Raw genomic sequence first — 23,136 nt, forward strand, 5'->3', positions numbered from 1 at the left:
AATTCTCCCAAAAGCTGTCAGTTCAAATAAATGTCCTATGAGCTGTGATTTAACCATATAATTAGAACGTATTCCAAAGCGGTCCAGTAGACAGACAACTACATTTCCCATTGTCCTATTCTATGAGAACGCTTGTTTCTAGGGCAACCAAAAATACATTTTCAGAGACAGCCAGCCAGCAACATAATCGTCAATGACTGTCTCTTGCTATTGAAGATAAATAATAACTCAACTGAATGCGAGAAGGGGAAAAAAACATTGATATATTTTAATAGTTGAATGTAGGGATTGCCTTGGCATGGGGAATTATTAGGCTTGGTTGTTAGTTATGTAGAATAGTTGAAGTCAGGAAAGGTTTTCAATCAAGCCAATGATTGTCTTCACTCGCTCTGTGTCTTCAATTGGCCTAGCTAGATAACGTTAGATAGCTAGCTAAACGGATTATACTATTAAATAATGTAAGTACGCTATAGTTGGAAGTATAGATTGCTTTGATTCTTATAATTTAACATACAGTGTGGCTAAATGAACTACTTCAACTAATTGGATATCTTTCTGCTATATTACAGAAACTGGTGCAGGCTCATATTTTGCATGGGAGACATGTCTCTAAGTCTGAGACACCACACCAGAGGCATAGTGCAGCAGGACGATGCTAACTATGAAGTTGGAGCAGGGGATGTAGACTCATTCTGCTTTTCAGACCAGTCCACCCCTTCTAGGTCCAGCAGGGGATACAGCAGTAGGACAGGCAGCAGGGTAGATTCTCAGGGGTCATGCACCCAGTCAGACTACGAGGAGGAGGCTGACACTACTGCAAATAGGACCTTTGCCCTCTCACCAAGCAAGAAGCCAGGTCTGGGCACGAAGACAGCTAAAACACGAAGTATGTGATATCTGATATTTCATATCTTCTCATTACTACAGACAACCTAGCTTTCATGACATACAGTGCATTCGGAAAGTATTCAGATCCCTTGACTTTTTCCACATTTTGTTACGTTACAGCCTTATTCTAAAATGGATGAAATCATTTTTTCCCCCTCATCAATCTACAAACAATACCCCATAATGACAAAGCGAAAATAGTTTTTTTGCAAATGTTTTTGCAAATGTATTAAAAATAAAAAACGGGGGAAAAAATGTACATACGTATTCAGACCCTTTACTCAGTACTTTGTTGAAGCACCTTTGCCAGCGATTACAGCCTTGAGTCTTCCTGGGTTTGACCCTACAAGCTTGGCACACCTGTATTTGGGGAGTTTCTCCAATTCTTCTCTGCAGATCCTCTCAAGCTCTGTCAGGTTGGATGGGGAGCGTTGCTGCTCAGCTATTATCAGGTCTCTCCAGAGATGTTCGATCAGGTTCAAGTCCGGGCTCTGGCTGGGCCACTCAAGGACATTCAGAGACTTGTCCCGAAGCCACTCCTGCGTTGTCTTGGCTGTGTGCTTAGGGTCGTTGTCCTCCAGTCTGAGGTTCTAAGTGCTCTGGAGCAGGTTTTCATCAAGGATCTCTCCTTCGATCCTGACTGGTCTCCCAGTCCCTGCCACTGAAAAACATCCCCACAGCATGATGCTGCCACCACCATGCTTCACCTTAGGGATGGTGCCAGGTTTCCTCCAGACGTGACGCTTGGCATTCAGGCCAATGAGTTCAATCTTGGTTTCATCAGACCAGAGAATCTTGTTTCTCATGATCTGAGAGTCCTTTAGGTGCCTTTTGTCAAACTCCAAGCGGGCTGTCATGTGCCTTTTACTGAGGAGTGGCTTCCGTCTGGCCACTCTACCATAAAGGCCTGATTGGTGGAGTGCTGCAGAAATGGTTGTCCTTCTGGAAGGTTCTCCCATCTCCACAGAGGAACTCTGGGTTCTTAGTCACCTCCCTGACCAAGGCCCTTCTCCTCCGACTGCTCATTTTGGCCGTGCGGCCAGCTCTAGAAAGAGTCTTGGTGGTTCCAAACTTCTTACATTTAAGAATGATGGAGGCCACTGTGATCTTGGGGACCTTTAATGCTGCAGACATTTTTTGGTACCCTTCCCCAGATCTGTGCCTCGATATAATCCTGTCTCGGAGCACTACGGACAATTCCTTCAACCTCATGGCTTCATTTTTGTTCTGACATGCACTGTCAACTTTGGGACCTTATATAGATAGGTGTGTGCCTTTTCAAATCATGTCCAATCAATTGACTTTACTACAGGTGGACTCCAATCAATTTATAGAAACATCTCAAGGATGATCAATGGAAACAGGATGCACCTGAGCTCAATTTCGAGTCTCATAGCAAATGGTCTGTATACTTATGTAAATAAGGTTTTTCAGTTTTTATTTCTAATACATAATACAAACATTTCTACAAATCTATTTTCGCTTTGTCATTTTGGGGTATTGTGTGTAGATTGATGAGGGGAAAAAACGATTTAATCCATTTTAGAATAAGGCTGTAACGTAACAAAATGTGGAAAAAGTCAAGGGGTCTGAATACTTTCCGAATGTACTGTAAGTGTAGGTCTATAGGCAGAGATGGTTTACAGCATATTCCTATGTACACATCACACTTAGGCACATTTTTCCTCTCAGCGCAAAACAAGGGAGGGGAGTGGTGCAAAAAGAAGAAAAACACTAATTTAAGGAAACACAAGGCCTCTCTCATCCCTCCAATCAAGCCCCTGGAGGGCCCAAACCAGCGCATTAGGTCTGCCCACAGGCACCGCATCAAGGAGCTCAACAGCCAAGTGTGGGAGCTGCAGCAGCAGCTGAGTGGTGTCGCCACAGAGAACAAACTGCTAAAGCTGCTCCAGGTCCGCCACACAGTGGCGCTACAGCGCTTCCAAGACTCACAGAGTGGCCTTCCCCAGGTACGCTGCAGTTTTTCTGGGGGCTTTAATAACTGATCTATAACACAGCTATAACAAACTCTGATCTGTAACACAGCTATAACAAACTCTGATCTGTAACACAGCTATAACAAACTCTGATCTGTAACACAGCTATAACAAACTCTGATCTGTAACACAGCTATAACAAACTCTGATCTATAACACAGCTATAACAAACTCTGATCTGTAACACAGCTATAACAAACTCTGATCTATAACACAGCTATAACAAACTCTGATCTATAACACAGCTATAACAAACTCTGATCTGTAACACAGCTATAACAAACTCTGATCTGTAACACAGCTATAACAAACTCTGATCTGTAACACAGCTATAACAAACTCTGATCTGTAACACAGCTATAACAAACTCTGATCTCTAACACAGCTATAACAAACTGATCTGTAACACAGCTATAACAAACTCTGATCTATAACACAGCTATAACAAACTCTGATCTGTAACACAGCTATAACAAACTCTGATCTGTAACACAGCTATAACAAACTCTGATCTGTAACACAGCTATAACAAACTCTGATCTGTAACACAGCTATAACAAACTCTGATCTGTAGCACAGCTATAACAAACTCTGATCGGTAGCACAGCTATAACAAACTCTGATCTGTAACACAGCTATAACAAACTGATCTGTAACACAGCTATAACAAACTCTGATCTGTAGCACAGCTATAACAAACTCTGATCTGTAACACAGCTATAACAAACTCTGATCTGTAACACAGCTATAACAAACTCTGATCTATAACACAGCTATAACAAACTCTGATCTCTAACACAGCTATAACAAACTGATCTGTAACACAGCTATAACAAACTCTGATCTGTAGCACAGCTATAACAAACTCTGATCTGTAACACAGCTATAACAAACTCTGATCTGTAACACAGCTATAACAAACTCTGATCTGTAACACAGCTATAACAAACTCTGATCTGTAACACAGCTGTAACAAACTCATCAGCTAACAACAATAATCTGATCTTGTAGCATTGGCTAAGATCATAATGTTTTGCACCCACCCACACCCTCAGGTCCTGGCCAAGCACGGCAATGAGGTGCGCGGTCTGCAGGAGCTCCTGCGCAAAGCCCGCATCCGCCGCAACAGTCTGTCCAGGCGTCTGCGGGGCACCGAGGAGGAGCTGCTGCGTACCAAGGACATTCTGCACAGGCTGCAGCTGCTCAGCGAGGACCGCAGCCTGAAAGAGAGGGAAGAGCTTAGCCACAGGCTGGCCCTGATCAGTGTGGACCTGAACAGGAAGAACAAGAGAATACAGGTACAGTACATGCACTCACAAGGCAGGGCTGACTCCATGTTCACAGGCCAGGTGGATGCCTGTATTGAAACTGATTGGGTTTTCAACTCTGTCCATCTGTATTGGTCTTCTACGGGGAGACCAATATAGGTGGACAGGGTCAATACAATTATGCTAGATTGATACTGTACACATAGTATCACAATGTTATATCTGTAGTGAAACTTACATATATTGTGTGTTGCAGGACTTGGAAAGACATTTTGAGCTGAGCCAGATATCCTTCAATCGCCATCTTGCCACAGAAACAAGGAAGACCAATGAGGCCAGAGAAATGTCTGATTACCTCCAGGCACAGATCAGTCTGTTGACCAAAAAAATCAAAGTAAGTTTATAAGAACTTGAGAGCAGCAACATAGAGTGTAAAAAACTTTAGGAACACCTTCCTAATATTGAGTTGCACCCCACCCCACCCCCAACCTGGTCAGTCTATATCATGGAAAGAGCAGGTGTTCATAATGTTTTGTACTATCAGTGTAGGTAAACTGTTCCAGATTTGAGTAGATTTGGAACAGTACTGTTGTTTGAAAGAGTGACCATCATTTAACTCGCAGTACTGCAATGTAAACACAAGAGGGTGTCTAATACAGCTGTATTTCAAAAGCCATAATTGAATGAAGCGAAATACCCATTTTCCCTCTCGTAAACTTGCCTGGCTACCCAAACGCTATGCCACGCCCACAGACGTTAGTTTCTTCTCCGCAATGAACCTGGATCTGAGTACCTCCCCGACGATTTCTAGAACGCAAACACACTCTAACCCTTCTGATTGGTCCCAGAAACCGATGGGTTGGGCCAGAGCCAGAACACACATGGGTAACGCAGCGTTTTGAAAATGTGTCATTGGCTTTGATACTCTAATCTAATTGGTTAGAAATGATCCAATCGCTGATTACTTTGTTTTGTTCAACAAATTCAGTTTGAGTCGTCAGGCAACTGGCAACAAACCAGCCTGGTAACAGATATCAGGATGATTACACTACATTTGAGAAAGTAACATTTATTGTACATATTGCATTCTTGAGAAATGGTTTACTGACGCATTTAATACAAAATATAGGAAAAAGAGAGAGAATTGGAGATCCACAATATCTACTCACATAGATTTCCAAATGGCTGGAACGGAAAAGGTACAAAGACATTATGAGCTACTTTTAACATGTTCCAGATCAGACTATTTGTTTTTACTTGAGGCTGAATATCTTTTCACATTTACAGGGGCAAGAGAAACTAAATCTGTTCAAACAGATGACTTATCCTCTCTCCCCATCGAGGCTCCATGCCAACTTGAACTAGAATATGCCTGTTCACTCCAGCATCTGGAGTTGGAGAAGAAGAGTTTGAGCTGGGTACGTAAATTGATTTTGTTCTCTCTCACATTCTGTGCAGAAAGCTGTATAACTGAGTAATGGTCAATAAAACATTTATTCAATATTGACCGATAAAAGCAAGATAGTAACTCCTTGATAAAAGTTTGTGTAGTGAGATCCACTGTAAAGTTGATATCTGGTTGTTTTTTTCAGGAGTCCTTTGCCATCGACTTCACAGACAGAAGTGACGCAGCAGACACGTTAGTGGATGACAGCGGATCAAACAATAATGAAGACTTTGCTGGTAAGGATTTATTTTATTTTACTATAGACTATTGGGAGAACCAATGAACAGCTGCAAAGCGAAAGGGATATTGAGGAAATAAATGGTTAAATTACATTCTGAAGAGTCTTGTATGTACTCTCCAGTCACAGTATATGCAAAAAAGACAGCAAACACAAAAAACTCCCAAATATTGGGAATAATTAAAGCTCACGTGTCATAGTAATTTACAGGACTGAAATAACCTTTCCTGTGTCATGTTATATCCCCCAAAAAAATCGGAGGGAATGACAACCGCTAATGCAAGCAACTATCATATTTATCCACAGAGGATGGAGAGTTGGATGGTGATTCTGACAAGGAGGATCCTCAGCTTCAGGGTGAGGAGGATTGCCTTGCAGAGAAGGCAGCGAGTTCCCCGAAGGCTTCAGGAAAGCAAACAGAGCCATTTGAAAGCCAGGTCCGGTACACTCTGGAGGATTTTCTGAATACAGAACGTGCCAACAAGGCCCTTGAATCCTCTCCCAGGACCAAACGTCTCTACAAATTCAAAGAAACCATCCAGAACCTACACAGTGGAAAGCCTGCCTATACCAGTCATACCCACAGCCTGAGAAAGAGCCCTCCTAGATACATCAAGAGCCAGGCCAGGGTGGAGAACCTTGGGTCTGGGGCATATGAGCCCTCCTTTGTCACTCTACCAGCAGAGAAGTGGCAAAGGCATGACACCAGGGGCCCTCATCCGGAGGATAGTGTAGTCCGCAGCAAGAAGAGCAGCTTGATGAAAGAGCTTTTTGGCCAGGCCCCAATCACTGATCCAATTGCCATGCAGACAGGCAGATCAAGAGTTCAAAGCACAGACCTGGACAGAATGTCATCTCACCATACAGGAGATGCTAGTCCGGTCTCACCTGGGAGAGAGACCAAGATCATTTTTGATTGACCCAAGAACAATACAAAATGATTATCTATTTTCACAAGTTGATTATTTTAATAAATCTTTCATCTGCCATGGCAACTCAACGCATTACTAAATGGAGTATTTGTATACGTGATATTTATAGTGAGTTATATACCTGAAAAGTATTGTTTAACTATTTGTTACAGAGGTAATATTAAGCTATCTGTTTGTGATTAGAGCATCAAACATTCTGACACTATTGTTCATGACGAATTCCTTAACTCCCTTGAAATCAGATTGTAATGAAAGCAACATTCAATGAAGACCATTCCTATGCCACAATGGTACATTGTACAATTTTGTAACAGCTTCTGTAAAATACCCAAGATGCTAAGAACAACCAACACTTGAGGCCTTCGGATTTCAAATTCTTTATTGTGTTGAATGAAGTACGCATTTTTTCTTATGCATACTTCAACACTTCCAAAACCCAAACAGTAAACTTTGTGATATTAGTTCAGCAAATGAAAATGTGCCACAGACCATGCCTACAATTAACATGAATAACAAATTAACAAAATGACATAACAATTTTAACACTTCTTGCTCAACTCATCTCAATAAGTTGGAATGAGATTTAAATACATGGTAATTAAAACATGCTCATACAATCATTACGCAGAGCAGCAACTTGTGAAATAACATCCAATTCCAAAGCCAACATGAGACACCGTCAAATGTGTGCAATAACACTGGCAATGTAAGGCAACGTTTGAATATGGGGTGCTTTGTAAAAAAGTGCTTACCAACAGTACCGGTTTAAACTTTAATATCAAAGCGCTGAGTAACACTGCCTGACTTCATTCTCAGAACATTTGGGGAATAAATAAGACATGAGAAGATACCATTCCTTAGCTAACAGCATGTAGACCAATAGACACCACTTTGTTGCACACCACCAGCCAGCATGTGATTCCAACTCCACCTGAAAGGATAAAAAGACTGGTTTCAAATAGGTTTCGTCAGAGTTGTCGGTTAGCAGTATTTGATGACAGTTTTCAAAAGAAAAGAAAGTGGAATTTGGATACACAGAGTTTTGAATTCCATGTTAAGATGGAAAAGAGTCATGTGATTCTATCTTCAGTATTTAAAGAGACTGAATAAAAAGGGACATTCAGTAGTCGTCTATAATTAGCCAAGACTAAGTCTTTTACACATTAAACACTAAGCTTGATTACAATGAATTTACCCACAGTGAAAGCGAGTGTGGGCCTCAATTCTCAGGTGTTGAAATCACACAATTTACCTGCTACTCCAGATGGGAAAGCCACCAGCCGCTCCAGGGGGGCAATCCACTTACTGGGTACAACAGTCACTGGGTCAGCATAATACTTCCAAATCAGTGAGATCATCAGAGCAGCCTAGAGAGACAAGAGAAAACAGCCTGATTCAGTGCATCAGAATTACTTGTGCATGTCTCTGGTGGTGACAACTGACATTTAAAAAAAGGTATGTATATTTTGTACATATTAAAGAATATAGGACATATTTCTCATTAAAATATGTTTAACTCACCTGCAGGATATAAAAACCTATATTCACCATCCATTTCATTTTGGCTTGTTGAGCAGTTCTTGACTTGACTGTAAGAAGAAAAACAAAATGACCAATCTGCGCAGGAACCATCTAAATTAATTATTGGTATCCACTCTCTAAATATCAAATTAACATCCACTAAAATGCCTACAGACATACATTAAATGTTAGGAATTTTATCAGATCTAATAACAGTTGCCTTTTGTGTGTTCTTCACAATTAATTTCAGTGTACACTACACAACTTGCATTGCAATAGAACCTGCTTTTTATGGTATGGCGTAAGGGAGGGGTTGGCAGTGACAAATAAGACTGATGTGTGACCAGTTTATACAGTGCATTAAAAAAAAAAAAAAGTATCTTTATTTAACTAGGCAAGTCATTTAAGAACAAATTCTTATTTACAATGACAGCCTACCCCGGCCAAACCCTAACCCAGACGGCGCTGGGCCAATTGTGCGCCACCCTATGGAACTCCCAATCACAGCCAGTTGTGATACAGCCTGGAATCGAACCAGGCTCTGTAGTGGCACCTCTAGCACTGAGATGCAGTGTCTTAGACCGCTGCGTCTGTCACAATTATCTTCGTCTTCTGACGATATTGCGAAATCGTCATCTGAGAATGTAGACCAATACGCAGCAGGTGTGCAGTTGTTCATTTTGAGCATTTAATTAAATCAAAACGAATACAAAAACAACAAACCGAACGATAAACTGACAGTCTGCAAAGCACAAGGCTCAACACAGAACAATCACCCACAAATAACAAACACACCCTAATATATGGGACTCTCAATCAAAGGCAGATAGACAACACCTGCCTTCAACTGAGAGTCCCAACCCCAATTAACCAAACATAGAAACAGACATACTAGACAAAAATCATAGAATACCTGAAAACCAAACAGTGCCCAAAAACCCCGGAATACTTAAACCAAATGCCTCTTCAACAAAACACACCACCCCAAACCACATAAAACGAATACCCTCTGCCACGTCCTGACCAAACTACAATACCAATTAACCTTATACTGGCCAGGACGTGACAGCGTCACTCGGGTATGACTGGAGAATTTAATGGAGAAATACATGTGGTGCATTTCAATGTGAAAATGCTTTTGATTCTAAAATAGTGAAATATTCCTGTCGTTGAACAGGATTTAAACTTGAAGGCATGTTGGTTGATAGGCAGTGGCCCTGAACTGAGACAGCATATAAAACACCATAAATCAAGGTCACCTGCGTTGTGACTCATTTAAACAATGTGATAAAGAGTGAACGTGTGGACTTTTTTGGCCATTTTGACAAATTCAAAACTAGATATTTTCAAACAAAACCCCAAAAATTGCCTTTGGGTTTTTGTCACAACCTGTATTTGCCCCTGTACAAAAATATATATATATATACACTGTAACAGAAATCCACTGAGGAATGTTTTCCAAACAAACCATTCTCATTCCTGAGAATTTGTCCATAACGTATCTTTAATTTTTTTTTAAAATCCATCCGAGTATAGTATTTCCTTGTTTGGATATTTGCTCGGTCATAGCCCTTACGGTTGCAGGGCAGGCGCCATAGTGTAATGCAAAGGCTGTCATTCATATGACATTAACTCGTCAAATGGCTGTTGGAGACATGTGGTTGTTGTCTGATAGTCAATGGAGTGTGTGTCTGTATGACACACTCGTAATGGAGCTCTATACTATGCTTCCTGCCTCTGTAGAGTCCAGAGCTATGGTCTGGACATGAAGGAGAGCAACAGGCAGCAGCTGCAACAACAGGCCCCCCAGTGAACACTCAGTCTGTTATCTGAACCCCACCTCCCACTGTCCACACATGGTGCGTTAACATTCAAGTCCCCTACATGCAGCAGAGAGCAGTTTGAAAAACCTAGAGGTATGGATAATTTGGTTTACCGCCTTTTTGCCCCTTATCTTATATAGAAGGTAAATGAGGGAGCTATAGCATCTGCATCTACATTGCTTGCTGTTTGGGGTTTTAGGTTGGGTTTCTGTATAAGCACTTTGCTGATTTGATTTGAGAGGAGCTACAGGAGGGGCTCATCTTAACTGCTGGAATGGAATCAATGGAACAGTATCAAACATCCTATAGCTCCTCCCACCAGCCTGCACTGACCTATAGTAAAAGTCTGACTTCCATCTAACCCCCCCAAAGGTGTGATAATGTCTCACTATTAGAGTTCCAAAAAGGGTCGGAAATTTACCAGGGGAAGTTAAGCCTGGGAATTTGGGGGATTTTGCTTAAATTCATCAAAAAAAGTTAGCTTATAACAGTGAACCTTTTTTGTGGGATACACATAAGGCAACTCTAGGTCTTGTGACATATTTTGGTTAAACTAGCCCCAATTCAATGGAATTGCAACCCTCTGCATGCACAGTGCATTCTTCCATCACATGTACAGCTGATTCTCAAGATCTTGCACAGGAATTAGATGTTAAGTCCACACTACTACACTGTCTGAGCCAAGGACTACATGCTTTCTGGTAAGTTTTGATTACAATACTGGCATGGTTGAATATATTTTATAATGAGATACATGATTTTTTTGTAAACTAGTAGCCTACAGCAAAGTGTGTTTAAATCATTTCTAACTTGTTAATTTCTGCTAGTCAGTTTTTGCTACCATATGGGTTTTAGCTTGCTTGAGCCTGCTAACTGAGGAGTGTTAATTCACCTGATTGGACTTGTTTAATCTAACTGCTTAACTATTTATCTGTACATGGAATGCATGTTATTTTTTTAATTCTAATCTTTACAGGAAAATGCCAAGGGCACTATCTGATGTGTAGAGATATGGGGACAGAAGACAAAGGACAGTGAGACCCTGGCTTAATCTTAGACACATGGAACGTAGGGTGAATATGGAGGGTACGGGGTAACAAGGAGACGGACAGCAGTGGAACTAAGGACACTAGATATGGGAAACGGACCAATGAAACGGGGGGACAGTTTGCGGGACTCTACCCGAAGGAGCAGGTCCCGTGTGGACAGCCATACCCTCTGCCCAATGCGGTAGTGGGGAGCTGGAGTCCGGCGGAGGTACGATACCTGGAGTTGGTCTTGAGAAGTGCTACCCGAGCTCTTCTCCAGGTACGTCGACAGCGGTGGACGAACATCTGGGCCGAGGGTATGTTGACTTCCGGTTCTTGTTCTGGGAAGAGCGGAGGTTGCTTCCCCTTTTGAGTGCTCCATGGGGTGAGTCCCGTTGCTGAACAGGGAAGGGTGTTCCGGGCATACTCCACCCAGAAAGGTTGTCAGCTCCAGGTAGTGGGGTTGGTTGACATCAGACATCTTAGGGTGGTCTCAAGGTCCTGGTTAGCTTGCTGGCCGTTCGAATGGGGGTGGAATCCGGAGGATAGGCTGGTCGACGCCCAAATTAGGGTACAGAACGCCTTCCAAATTGAGATGAGAATTGAGGACCCCAGTCTGAAACCATATCCACCGGGAGTCCATGGATCCAGAAGAGGTGCTGCACCATGAGCTGGGCCGTTTTCTTGGCAGAGGGATGTTTGGGGAGAGGGATGAAATGAGTGGCCTTAGAGAACCGATCCACCACTGTCAGAATGACGGTGTTGCCATCAGACGGGGGAAGCCCAGTGAGGAAGTCCAGAGAGATATGGGACCAGGGACGATGAGGAACCGGTAGTGGCTGTTGGCCAGAAGGAGCTTGCCGTGGAGTCTTGTTCTGGGCGCACACCATGCATGTGGCAACAAAGGCAGAGACGTCAGGAACCATTGTGGGCCACCAGAAACGTTGTCGGAGGAATGCTAGGGTACGGCGGGAACCTGGATGACAGATTAGCCTGGAGGAATGAGCCCATTCCAGGACCCGGGACCAGACTGAGTTAGGGACAAACAGCCGGTTAGCCGGGCCCTCTTCAGGTCCAGGCTGGGAGCGTTGCGCCTTGCGAACCAGGGTCTCAATACCCCAACCCACTGTGGCTGCAAGGCATGAGGTACGGATAATGGTTTCGGAGACCGAAGGTGTGGCAGAGGAACTGTATAGGCGGGAGAGAGCGTCAGGCTTAACATTTTTGGGCCCTGGGCGGTAGGAAACAGTGAAGTTGAATCTAGTAAACAAGAGAGCCCACCGAGCCTGCCTGGAGTTAAGGCGCTTGGCTGTACGGAGATATTCCACATTTTTATGGCCGGTCCAGACCAAGAATGGCTGTTCTGTTCCTCCCAGCCAGTGCCTCCACTCTCCCAATGACATCTTGACCGCCAGGTTGCCTACGTCATAGTTCCTCTCTGCAGGAGTGAGACGATGGGACAGGAAGGCACTGGGATGAAGCTTTTGGTCCTGGGCAGATCGCTGGGACAGGATGGCCCCCACTCCAACATCAGAAGCATCAACCTCTACCACAAATTGACGAGACGGGTCCGGATGGATGAAGATGGGTGCTGTTGTGAACCAATGCTTCAGGTTCACAAAGGCTTTGTCGACAGCTGGAGACCATGTGAACGGTACTTTGGGAGAGGTGAGTGCAGAGAGGTGGGCCGCCAGAGTGCTGTAACCCCGAATGAAACTGCGGTAGAAGTTAGCAAAGCCTAGGAATCGTTGCAACTGCTCCCTGGACTTAGGTTGAGGCCAATCCACCACTGCTTTCACCTTTCCAGGATCCATCTGGACAATACCCTCAGCAATGACATATCCCAGAAAGGCGATTGTAGAGTGGTGGAACTCACACTACTCAGCTTTCACACGAACAATTGCTTCTACAGGAGGCGCTGAAGGACCTGCCTGACATGAAGAACATGTTCTTGGGCAGACCGGGAAAAAAACAGGATGTCGTCAAGGTAGACGAACACAAAACGGTTTAGCATGTCCCGGAGCACATCGTTTACCAAAGCCTGGAAGACAGCGGGGCGTTGGTGAGACCAAACGGCATGACCTGCTACTCATAATGTCTGCTGGCTGTGTTGAAGGCTGTTTTCCAATCATCCCCTACGCGTTTTCCAATCATCCCCTACGCGTATCCAAACCAGGTGGTAGGCATTCCGAAGGTCCAGCTTGGAAAAAAGGGTGGCCCCCTGGAGAGGTTCAAAAGCCGAGGAGAAAGGAGTGGTAGGGGGTACCGATTTTTAACCGTAATGTCATTCAGTCCCCAGTAGTCAATGCACGGACGCAGGGTCTTGTCCTTCTTCTCAACAAAGAAAAACCCTGCGCCGGCAGGAGTTGCAGACGGACGGCGCCAGTAGCCAGAGACTCCTCTATGTACTCCTCCATAGCCTTTGTCTCCGGCCCGTATAGAGAATATAGCCGACCCTGAGGTGGTGTGGTACCTGGGAGAAGATCAATGACATAATCATAAGGACGGTGCGGGGGGAACGGAAGTAGCATGTGGCTTACTGAAAACTTCAAGGAGGTCATGGTATTCAGTGGGAATTTCAGAAACAACCAAAGCCTTGCTAACATCCTGACCAAGACGTCTGGGGGAAGGCTGTGTAGCTTGAAGACAGTGGGAATGGCAAAATGGGCTCCAACCCAGGATGGAGCTCGTGGTCCAGTCAATAACAGGGTTGTGTTTTTGGAGCCATGAAAATCCCAAGAGAACAGGAACATGGGGAGATGCAATAAGGAAGAACTGTATGGTCTCACTGTGGTTACCTGAAACCCATATATGAACGGGCACAGTACTATGGGTGACTACCTACTGAGCGGCCGTCCAGTGCCCTAGCATCCATGGGAACCGAGAGAGGTTGAGTGGGAATACCAAGCTCTGAAGCAATAGTAGCATCCATAAAACTTTAAATCAGCCCCAGAGTCAATGAGCACTCGGAGAGACAGACTGGTCTCCACACAGCAAAAGCACAAAAAAAGGTGCGTGGGTGATGGGAAATAGGGAACTCCCAGTCTGGCTCACCAGAGTACTTGTACCCACCAGAGACAAAGGTTTCCTAACAGGGCAGGTAGCTATATAATTTCCTGCCCCTCCACAGTACAGACAACAATTTGAACTCAGCCTACGTGAGCGTTCCCCAACCAATAACCTGGCTTTTCCCAATTGCATAGGCTCAGAAGTATCCAACTCACCCGTCGTTGATGATTCACGAGGGAACTCGGGGGGCTTCGGATCCTCTCGGAAAAACTGCCTTCGGGAACTTCTGGATTCCTTCGAAGGTGAGCGAGCCATAGCGGATCAACGAGTGTGCCCGAGACCAGACCTCTCACTCCTGCATTCCCTTAGGCGTCCATCAATTGTAATGGTGAGGGAGATGAGGGAGTCGAGGTCCACCGGTAATTCCCGAGCAGCTAGCTCATCGTTTACCACCTCACATAATCCGTGAAGAAAGGTATCGAAAAGAGACTCCGGATTCCAGGCACTCTCGGTTGGCCAACGTGCGAAAATCAACCACGTAGTCTGCCACACTACGGGAGTTTTGAAGTAATTCAAGAAGTTCACTGGCCGCCTCTTTCCCGGATACCGGAGAATCAAATACCTTCCTCACCTCTGCCATGAAATCCTCCAGATGACAAGAAATGGCGTATTGTTGCTCCCAAACTGCCGTAGCTCAGGAGAGCGGCCTTCCTGACATTAGCGTAATAATATACGCTATCATCGACCGGTCCGCAGGGAATGAAGATGGATGCAGCTAAAAAAATAAGGGAGCATTGAGAAAGATAACCCCGGCAGGTTCCAGGACCCCCAGAATATCGCTCCGGAGGTGGTAAGCGGGGGTTCCTGGGGAGCTGGGGTAGGCTGTACAAACCCACCACTGATAGTTGTAACGGCAGTCTTAGTAATGAAACCAAGGTGCAGCGGAGGACGTGTGTTCATCTTGAAATTGAATTGAAAAAGAGAACACTACAAAAATAAACAAAAGACGACAGTAAAACAGTCCTGTCAGGAAATACTCTAAACAGAAAACAATCACCCACCAACCCCAAAGGAAAAACAGGCTGCCTATGTATGACTCCCAATCAGCAACAACGAACTACAGCTGTTCCTGATTGGGAGCCACACAGGGCCAACCAAAGAAACAAACCAACATAGAAAAATAAACATAGAACGCCCACCCATGTAACACCCTGGCCGAACCAAAATAGAGAACAAAAACCCCTCTCTATGGCCAGGGCGTTACAATAGTAGACAGGTTACTGGGTGGTTGAGAGGTCTGAGGTGGCAGGTTGCCTATGAGCTAACTCACTGATTCGCACCATGATAGCCTTGAACCCGTGGTCATGACATTCTGTCAGGGAACGAAGCCCTTCCAAAAGGTCCAGCAGTAGATCCTCATGCCACCCAATGGTGGCTCCCTGCAAGGAGACAGCGTGGCGGAGCTGGTCCAAGTCTGCTGGGTCTGTCATGGCCAGTTCGTACTATAAAGGCACAAGGCGAGACACAGATGCAGACACGGGATGCAGATGGTTTGAGTCTTTGATATTTATTATATCCAAAAGGGGTAGCGTGAAGACTTCTGCCTGAAGCTCATACACGCCGCAGCATACATGTTGGACCCCAAGTATGCTGGCAAGAGCATCCTGTCTGGTGCAGAGATCAACAAGGCCTAAGGTGTCATCACTACCGTGTTTCGCCACCTTGGCCTAGATGAGGACAAGGTTTTTGGCAGTTTGGCAAAGTACACTTCCAAGCAAGGGCTTTGGGATGGAGATGCAATATGGCAGTCATGCCAACATATCTCATCAGCCACCTGGTGGAAAGGACTTTGTGCATCTGAGGCACTTTCCCTTGTTGCCTCCATCATCCTTCAAATCCCACCAACATCAGCCACCTCAGAGCGCAACTGGGCCTTGTTTGGGAACACACACACCAAAACACGCAACAGGCTGACCAATACAAGGGTTGAAAAATTGGTGGCCATCCAGGAAAATTTGAGGCTTTTTGAGCCTGACAACGAGCCATCCTCAACAAGGTTTGAAAGTGACAGTGAAGATGAGGCCTCAGAGTCTGATGTTCAAGAGGTGGACATTAAGGAGGTCCAGGGAGAAGACATGGAAGCCTGAGAGGAAGACAGTCTAGAAACTAAAGCTTTGCTTATCATTTTACAGATGTATGTTGAAAACGTTTTTGGGTGATATGATGGATCATTGGGGATCATTCAATATTCCCTTTCTTTTGTTGTTCAGTGAAATCATCCCATGTGAAGAGTCAACTTATTTAATTAAAGTTCAATTCGTAACTAAATATTTAGAAATCGTTATTTCTATTGGAAGGATGTAATCATTTGCAATTATGTCTACTTATGATAAGGTAAAATGTTTATGTTTCTGTCTCCATATGATATGGTAAATATATCCAATGCAAAAAAATCTACATTTAAATGATATTAATATTAATTTGCATGTATTTCCGTTAATTCCCATATATTCCCGTTAATTCCCATGGAAAGTTTCCACCTCTGAATATTCCCCAAAATGTGCAACCCTACTCACTATCAGGGATTTTTCTGCCATTGCAATCTCTGGGTGGGCAGCCTAAGCATTTTTTCAGGACACCTAATTCCAAACAGTGTTAAATTTAAAAAAATTATAATAATACACTACATTTTTGGGATGGAAAAACACTTTCAGTGTAAACTTAAACAACTAAAACCAGCTATAAAGTATGTAGAAAATATAAAATACATATATTTTTTTATTAAATAACCTTTATAAAAGCTAGAATATCAGGGAGAATTGAAAATTCCAAAAGCAATTAATTTAGCAGTATTGTTTTTGTTATTATGGTTGAGCAAAAGAACACAGCATTAGCAATGGTGAATTGCAAGAAATAAGCTTTAAAACAATTTTCTCTTAGCTCCATTGCAGAATGTGGAATTGCATGAAATTAACTTTAAAACTGCAAAAATGTATCTCAGCTCCATGAACAAAATGTGTAGAACTGCAGGAAATTATTCTACATGGCCAAGATGGGGGTGTAGAGAAATTCAGCAGAGCCAACTGGCCCGACCACGCCCATTGCCACACCGACCACCTAAACCCACTTTAAATTGTGTGTCTCTCTTACCATGTGTCTTCAGCTTGTCAGTCATCTTGTTGATTTTGCGCTCTAGTCTGGCGTATCTGGCAAACTCATCCATCATGCTAACGGAGTTGTGCTCCTTCTTCATCTCCTGGATCTCAGCCCTCATATCCCTCTCCTGCTCAGCATCGTTCTGAAGGACCTTCGACAGCTTCACATCCCAACAGACAAACATTTAATGGCTAATACACTACAGGTATAGCCTAGTTTCTGATAGGAGATAACTTTGGGATGGTTACCAGTTTTCCCTTGATCATGACTCAGTTTGATTACACATAATTCATTGGACGAAGGCGTCTTCTATACAGTGGAACTTTGTTAAGAGCCCCGACACTCAATATGAACATAAACACGCATCGCTTGAGGTACGGTTTTGGAAGTATAAGAAAGGACCTTATCTTTTATATCAGCGAGAAATAAAGGTACATTTAAACACACCTTGATAGGTTTAGGGTTAGTGTTCCCACGCGGCCATATCTCCATATTACAGCGCTTGTTTATGGCAGACAAGAGGCGGCCACCAGTGCTAATTAGCATGCTCCGAACACCTGTGTGTAAGTGTAATTCGGGAAGTGTAGCGGAAGTGTAGTTTCTTCGGATGGAGGCCCCCATAGCTGTATGGATCTGTGCAAAACTGCTACAGTAAGTGTAGATTAAAAAAAAAATCTGAAACATTCTTTCTCTCTGGTGAAAGATAAGGGCCATATGTTTCGAAAGCCGAATCGCAAGTGATGATTATTGATGTTTCTAAACATTAAAACACAGTGTCAGGATTGTAGTTCACATGAGGTAGTCGTGGAGGGAGCTAATGGCTGAAAACTGAAGGCAGAATGGCGCCTAGAGTTTGAGAGCTAGTTACCAGTATGTTACTGCAACAAAAGTGCAAAAGTATAGGAAAGTTGTATTATGTCCGATAAACACTGTACGTCATCCTGTTAAATGTGTTGTTCTGATAGTCAATGACGTAGGATACCAAATGTTTTACTCATTTAAATGTCTATTTTCTTTGTAATGAAATTGCCTTGGCAAGTGACAAGTATTTTCTGCCTCCATAGGTCATTTATGGTTTATTGCATTAGAACATGCAACACCTGGTTTAGGAGTATATTGCTTAATAAGGCACAAGGAGGTGTGGTATATGGCCAAAATATCACATCTACGGGCTGTTCTTAAGCACGATGCAATGCGGAGTGCCTCGATACAGCCCTTAGTCATGGTATATGTGTCATATCCCACAAACCACAGAGGTGCCTTATTGCTATTATAAACTGGTTACAAAATTAATTAGAACAGTAAAAATAAATGTTTTGTCATACCAATGGTATATGGTCTTATATACCATGGCTTTCAGCCAATCAGCATTCAGGGCTCGACCCACCCAGTTTATAACAACCCATATTCTATGCCTATAGGCTAGAAATACCATAAGACTTCAGATGTATTGACATGTTATGGTTGCTATTTGAATCTGTACCCAATAGATAACTACACGGCATTATCTACCCGGGAATATTATCAGCCTAGCACACCTTCCATTATCCAATGTAACAATTTGCCAACAGGATGGAATGGTTAGTTAGCTTCGTTGTTTGAGGGGCGCGAGAGGTGAAATAGCAAGCTAGCTAATTTAACCTGGGCAAATCTGCCAAAACATTACATGATTTACAAGCCAACCCTGCATTTCTCACACGACCAATGCCTAAATAACCCCTACTTACGAAAGAGGAAATGGTCGGCAACAGTATTTTGAAGAGATTGCACAAAAAGACAGATCCCAGCACCAGGAACCAAGCGCACCCGGCAGCCATTTTTCGTATCAACCTTTGTTGCTGCTGCGCTCATCATAAATGGAAGACACATCCAGTCTGAACTATGGGCTGATTTTCACATTAGAAACGCTTATTTATTCAAATACAACATATTTTATTAACTTCAAATCATTATGAGAATGTGCAAAATATATGCATAAGAAGATGTAATATATCAATTCATAATCCACATGGGCTAAATGTACTAAATTACTTTATTCAATAAAAAAAAATTGACAATTCTATAAGGGTCATTTACAGTATGTCTACATTATTCTAAATGACTAAATGACTAAATTGTAATATCAACGAAAATAACACAATTTGAAGCTATTCCCACCCCTTTAATAAAAATTGAAAGTTGGAACGACTGATTGGCATACAGACATACCCACACAGGTAACTTGCTATGGTTTAAAAATATGTTGCCTGGACCTTAAAGCCAATCAATGGCAACAAGGGGCGGAGAATGCATTGGCCGTCAGGTTGGTAGGATAAGGAATATAATATAGAGAGGGGGATCCAATCCGGTTTCAGCTCGTTTCTGTACGTAGGCCTACTGATGGAACATTTATGTTAGTTACAGTGTGTTCTGAAGGTACTGACTGAGTTACATCGAACACTTTCAGAAGCCTTCACTGAATTTTCAGTAACTGAGAAGGCTAATTTGTTATCTTCTTTTCTAGACAATACAAGTAAAGCAGCCATGCCGAAAAGAAGCAAAGTAAGTTGGATTGTGTACCTTTAATTTAAACCTTATTTTACAATATATAATTTAACACAGGAAGTGTTTTATAAATACCTGCAACAATTGCATGTACGCTAAAATATGCTTGATACAATGTAACACTTTTGCTTTAAAGTCTGAATGTTTTTGTGTGTCTGTCATGTTGTAATGGAAGTGGCGCCTTTTTACTTAGTGCGGTAACATTTTCCATTCGATCTCACTTTCTCCTTTTAACAACCCATACATGATCAACTATCGCAGCTTGTGCTTTTTATATAAGTAACGTAATCATATAATATAATTCCACCCAAATATTGGGTATTTCATTAATGTAAAGTAGCTTAATAGCCTTCTCAGCAATGAGATCAGACAAAGGGGTGTAACCCACCAGCGATGTAAGTAAGCTACATGTTGCCATTGCAGAAATGCGTGCATGAACTAGAGGATATTTTGTGAATATTGGAAGTGCTTTAATCGCCTACATATTAAGTTCACGTTTGTATTCAAATACTTTTAATAGCCCCGTTTTAATCCTAAAAAAAAACAGATGCTTGTGGCATCGTATATTATCACTTTGTGTCCTGTGTGCAGTAAAGCGTAGTGTAATGCGCGACACCCTATGGCATGGAAAGGTACAGTCTTTGGAGTGTCATGGCAGCCCTTGCAAATACGAAAGGCATCGACAACTCAGCGTTATGTATCACTTAAATGGGGTCATAGAATAATTAGTTTTAAAGAAAAAGACCACCTGAATTATAGGTGGTCACGGTAATAAAAAAAATGTTTTGCTTTTTGTTCGTGCGTATTTCCTGTCTTTGCTTTCCTAATGCAACATTGACAGCGCATAAGGGATCGTATAGGGGTGGATCAGGGAATTATAGATATTACTAATGGCGGGATCATACAGTAGACTGGTTGACATGGCGGGTGGATGGATGCCTTCATGTAACACATCTCCGTGTGTTGCTGGTGGATTGGGGGGGGGGGGGGGCGCATTTGGCCTTTATGTGTATAGGCTCCTAAAGCCTGACTATAACATACTATTTTACTTGTCGCTCTCCCAGTAACTGGTACCACAAAGGCTCTATTTTTGCATCATGACAATGGGAAAAGTCAAATGGCATAGTAATGTAAATACGTTAGCCTCCCCTCCCCCACCCAGTTTCAGATTACATAATTCCTCGTTAATTTGGGGGTGGAGCGGCGGGGGTACAGCATGTGAGCCCATCCCCCTCCCCAAGCATTACACTCCCACTTCTCCCGGCCGCTCCCGATCCATGAATGTGGGATTGTTGTTCTTGGTTTATACTAACATTTTATTTTCTCTCTCTCCCCACCCCCACAGGCAAGTAATGACACTGAAGTCGAGGTTAGTATTTGATGCTGTTATATTTGTCCATTATAAATAAATTATTTTTCTGCAATAACTGATTTAACTTTTTTGTTTTTCTCACCAGCCAAAAAGGCGATCCACAAGGTTGTCATCCGTAAGTTTACTATATATCATAATATTTATATGTTGTATAGCCTATTTATGATGTTTTCGATTAATAGATGCTATTGTCTATTTGTAATTGGACTAATTATCAAATATTCATTATTTTGCAGAAACCCACTACTCCGGCTAAACCAGAGCCTAAGACAAAGGTAAAAACAAATGTTGTAATTGTCAGCTTTTGCTGAAACCAAAAAGCACCCAATTATTATGCGTACTATGCATTTTTATATTGACATGTATATCATGTTTGTCTGTTTCTTGTAGACACCAGTCAAGGCAGCAGCCAAGCCCAAAAAAGTAAAGGAGGTAGTAGAGAAGGTCAAGCCTGAGGAGAAGAAAGAAGCTCCTGAGGAAAAAGCAGCACTGGCAGAAAACGGAGAGACCAAAGATGAGGAGGTAAGACTTGTTGGTTTAGTTTCAATTATACGATACGCCATGCCACTGATATATACAGCATTCAAAATCAGGAGTATTAGGTATTACAAACAGGCCAACTATTATAATTGGCATTGACAGCTGTTTGTCCCCCACACACAAAAATATTGTATAACCAACAAGACCTAAAAACTATCCTATAATATGAGAATGTTATTTTTTTTCATCCTCCAGGAGGCAGCAGAAGTGGCAGATGCTGATGCAGATGAGCCTGAGAAAGAGGAGGATGAGGCAGAATAATATGCTTACACTTTTGCCAGTGCTCCCCGTACCTCCTTTCTTGTACAATGCAGAGGAATATTTTTATCAACTATTTTCTTAAGAAAAGGCAGGTTGTGTAGTAGTAAGATTGTAGAAACACTTTTTTTTCCCTTTTCCCCTTTTTTTACACCTCTGGAAGAAAAGTTATGGTCATTGTGTGTTTCCCTTTTCTTTTGTAGTCTGGGGCACTTGTCAGAGGGAGGGGGGGCAGGTTTGCAGCAATGACATGCAATCATGCCAATATCAGGAATTTGTTATTCAACTGGGAGAGCTTGTCTGACACTAACATTCCATAGGCTTTATGAGGGACAGTTTATTTAACCTGTATTGTATGGGGAAGGGTTGGAGGGGTTTATACACAATAATACTTGTTTGATTTTTGTTTATAATGGGTAGGAAGGTGGTGACTGTTTAAGCTGTGCTCTATGAATATTAACTGTTTTATGAATCCACAGTTATGGTTCATCATCATCCTCCCTAGTACATGTACTGGATTTTTTTGTCAGGCCTGTGCATTATGTTAAATGTTGTTTGACTCTGTTCGGTGATGGCATTGCAATAACATTTGATATAGCTGCTGTGAAACTAAGTTTTTTTTCCATAATTTCTATGCAGTATGTAATGGTACGTTGTGAGGAATGGGGATGGTTCATGTGTTTTTAGCCAAGCTAATAACATGAAATGCATTACAGTGTTAAACATACTGGTTGTAGCTTATCCTTTTGGGGATACTGATAAACATGACTGTAATTTCACTTAATCTTTCAAGTGAACATAGCAGCTGTAGCAAGATATACATGTGGTTTTAGGATTTTATGTACAGTATTTCTCCTTTTTTTGTAGCTGTATCTGTGTTATGATTGATATAAACATGCCAATTTAATTAAATGGTTGTAATTTCTCTGTTTTCTCTGTTCTCTTATTGATCACAAGTGAAATAAAAACTGTATACACATGATATTCTAATTCACAGACACTTACTATGCATTAAATACTCTAATATCTCTTATACCATATTGATTGAAAATGTGTGATTGTTTTTTGGTGCTTGCCAAATATTGAGCAAATGTCTGTAATTCTATTAGGCCAGT

The 23,136-nt window shown here is 42.5% G+C and overlaps 3 protein-coding genes across 4 annotated transcripts; 2 read left to right on the forward strand and 1 right to left on the reverse strand.

Moving 5' to 3' along the window:
• Positions 1–89: 89 nt before the first annotated feature.
• On the forward strand, positions 90–7,053 carry LOC106612988 (lebercilin-like protein). Its single transcript, XM_014214771.3, has 9 exons — positions 90–458; positions 570–886; positions 2,581–2,858; positions 3,941–4,183; positions 4,410–4,547; positions 5,283–5,352; positions 5,441–5,571; positions 5,746–5,836; positions 6,145–7,053. Exons 2-9 carry the CDS (start codon positions 595–597, stop codon positions 6,756–6,758), a joined length of 1,857 nt encoding a protein of 618 aa, XP_014070246.3. The 5' UTR covers positions 90–458; positions 570–594; the 3' UTR covers positions 6,759–7,053.
• A 78-nt stretch (positions 7,054–7,131) lies between these two features.
• LOC106612989 (guided entry of tail-anchored proteins factor 1) lies at positions 7,132–19,172 on the reverse strand. Its single transcript, XM_014214772.3, has 5 exons — positions 19,035–19,172; positions 17,302–17,467; positions 8,292–8,359; positions 8,023–8,137; positions 7,132–7,701 (listed from the first exon to the last, which is right to left on the reverse strand). The coding sequence occupies exons 1-5, from the start codon at positions 19,122–19,124 to the stop codon at positions 7,628–7,630; spliced, it is 513 nt and encodes a 170-aa protein (XP_014070247.1). The 5' UTR covers positions 19,125–19,172; the 3' UTR covers positions 7,132–7,627.
• A 434-nt stretch (positions 19,173–19,606) lies between these two features.
• On the forward strand, positions 19,607–22,946 carry LOC106612990 (uncharacterized). 2 transcript variants are annotated; one of them, XM_014214773.3, is made up of 7 exons: positions 19,607–19,722; positions 19,811–19,848; positions 21,197–21,220; positions 21,309–21,338; positions 21,460–21,498; positions 21,614–21,745; positions 21,959–22,946. In XM_014214773.3, the coding sequence occupies exons 1-7, from the start codon at positions 19,698–19,700 to the stop codon at positions 22,022–22,024; spliced, it is 354 nt and encodes a 117-aa protein (XP_014070248.1). In that variant the 5' UTR covers positions 19,607–19,697; the 3' UTR covers positions 22,025–22,946. The 2 variants fall into 2 exon arrangements, with proteins under 2 accessions (XP_014070248.1, XP_014070249.1); XM_014214774.3 differs by having other exon boundaries at positions 19,637–19,848.
• The last annotated feature ends 190 nt before the right edge of the window (positions 22,947–23,136 follow it).

Source organism: Salmo salar, chromosome 09, assembly GCF_965601325.2.
Source record: "Salmo salar chromosome 09, fSalSal1, whole genome shotgun sequence".
Lineage (NCBI taxonomy): Eukaryota > Metazoa > Chordata > Actinopteri > Salmoniformes > Salmonidae > Salmo > Salmo salar.

Bases quoted from the DNA above. Each gene is read 5' to 3' on its own strand.
- LOC106612988 (XM_014214771.3), top strand. From the start codon at position 595: ATGGGAGACATGTCTCTAAGTCTGAGACACCACACCAGAGGCATAGTG. The intron at 4,184-4,409 runs GTACAGTACATG...TGTGTGTTGCAG, and splicing joins GGAAGAACAAGAGAATACAG to GACTTGGAAAGACATTTTGA. The intron at 5,572-5,745 runs GTACGTAAATTG...TGTTTTTTTCAG, and splicing joins AGAAGAAGAGTTTGAGCTGG to GAGTCCTTTGCCATCGACTT.
- LOC106612989 (XM_014214772.3), bottom strand. From the start codon at position 19,124: ATGGCTGCCGGGTGCGCTTGGTTCCTGGTGCTGGGATCTGTCTTTTTG. The intron at 17,468-19,034 runs GTAAGTAGGGGT...TGGGATGTGAAG, and splicing joins TGCCGACCATTTCCTCTTTC to CTGTCGAAGGTCCTTCAGAA. The intron at 7,702-8,022 runs GTAAATTGTGTG...TTATCCTTTCAG, and splicing joins TTTCCCATCTGGAGTAGCAG to GTGGAGTTGGAATCACATGC.
- LOC106612990 (XM_014214773.3), top strand. From the start codon at position 19,698: ATGTTAGTTACAGTGTGTTCTGAAG. The intron at 21,339-21,459 runs GTAAGTTTACTA...ATTATTTTGCAG, and splicing joins GATCCACAAGGTTGTCATCC to AAACCCACTACTCCGGCTAA. The intron at 21,746-21,958 runs GTAAGACTTGTT...TTCATCCTCCAG, and splicing joins GAGAGACCAAAGATGAGGAG to GAGGCAGCAGAAGTGGCAGA.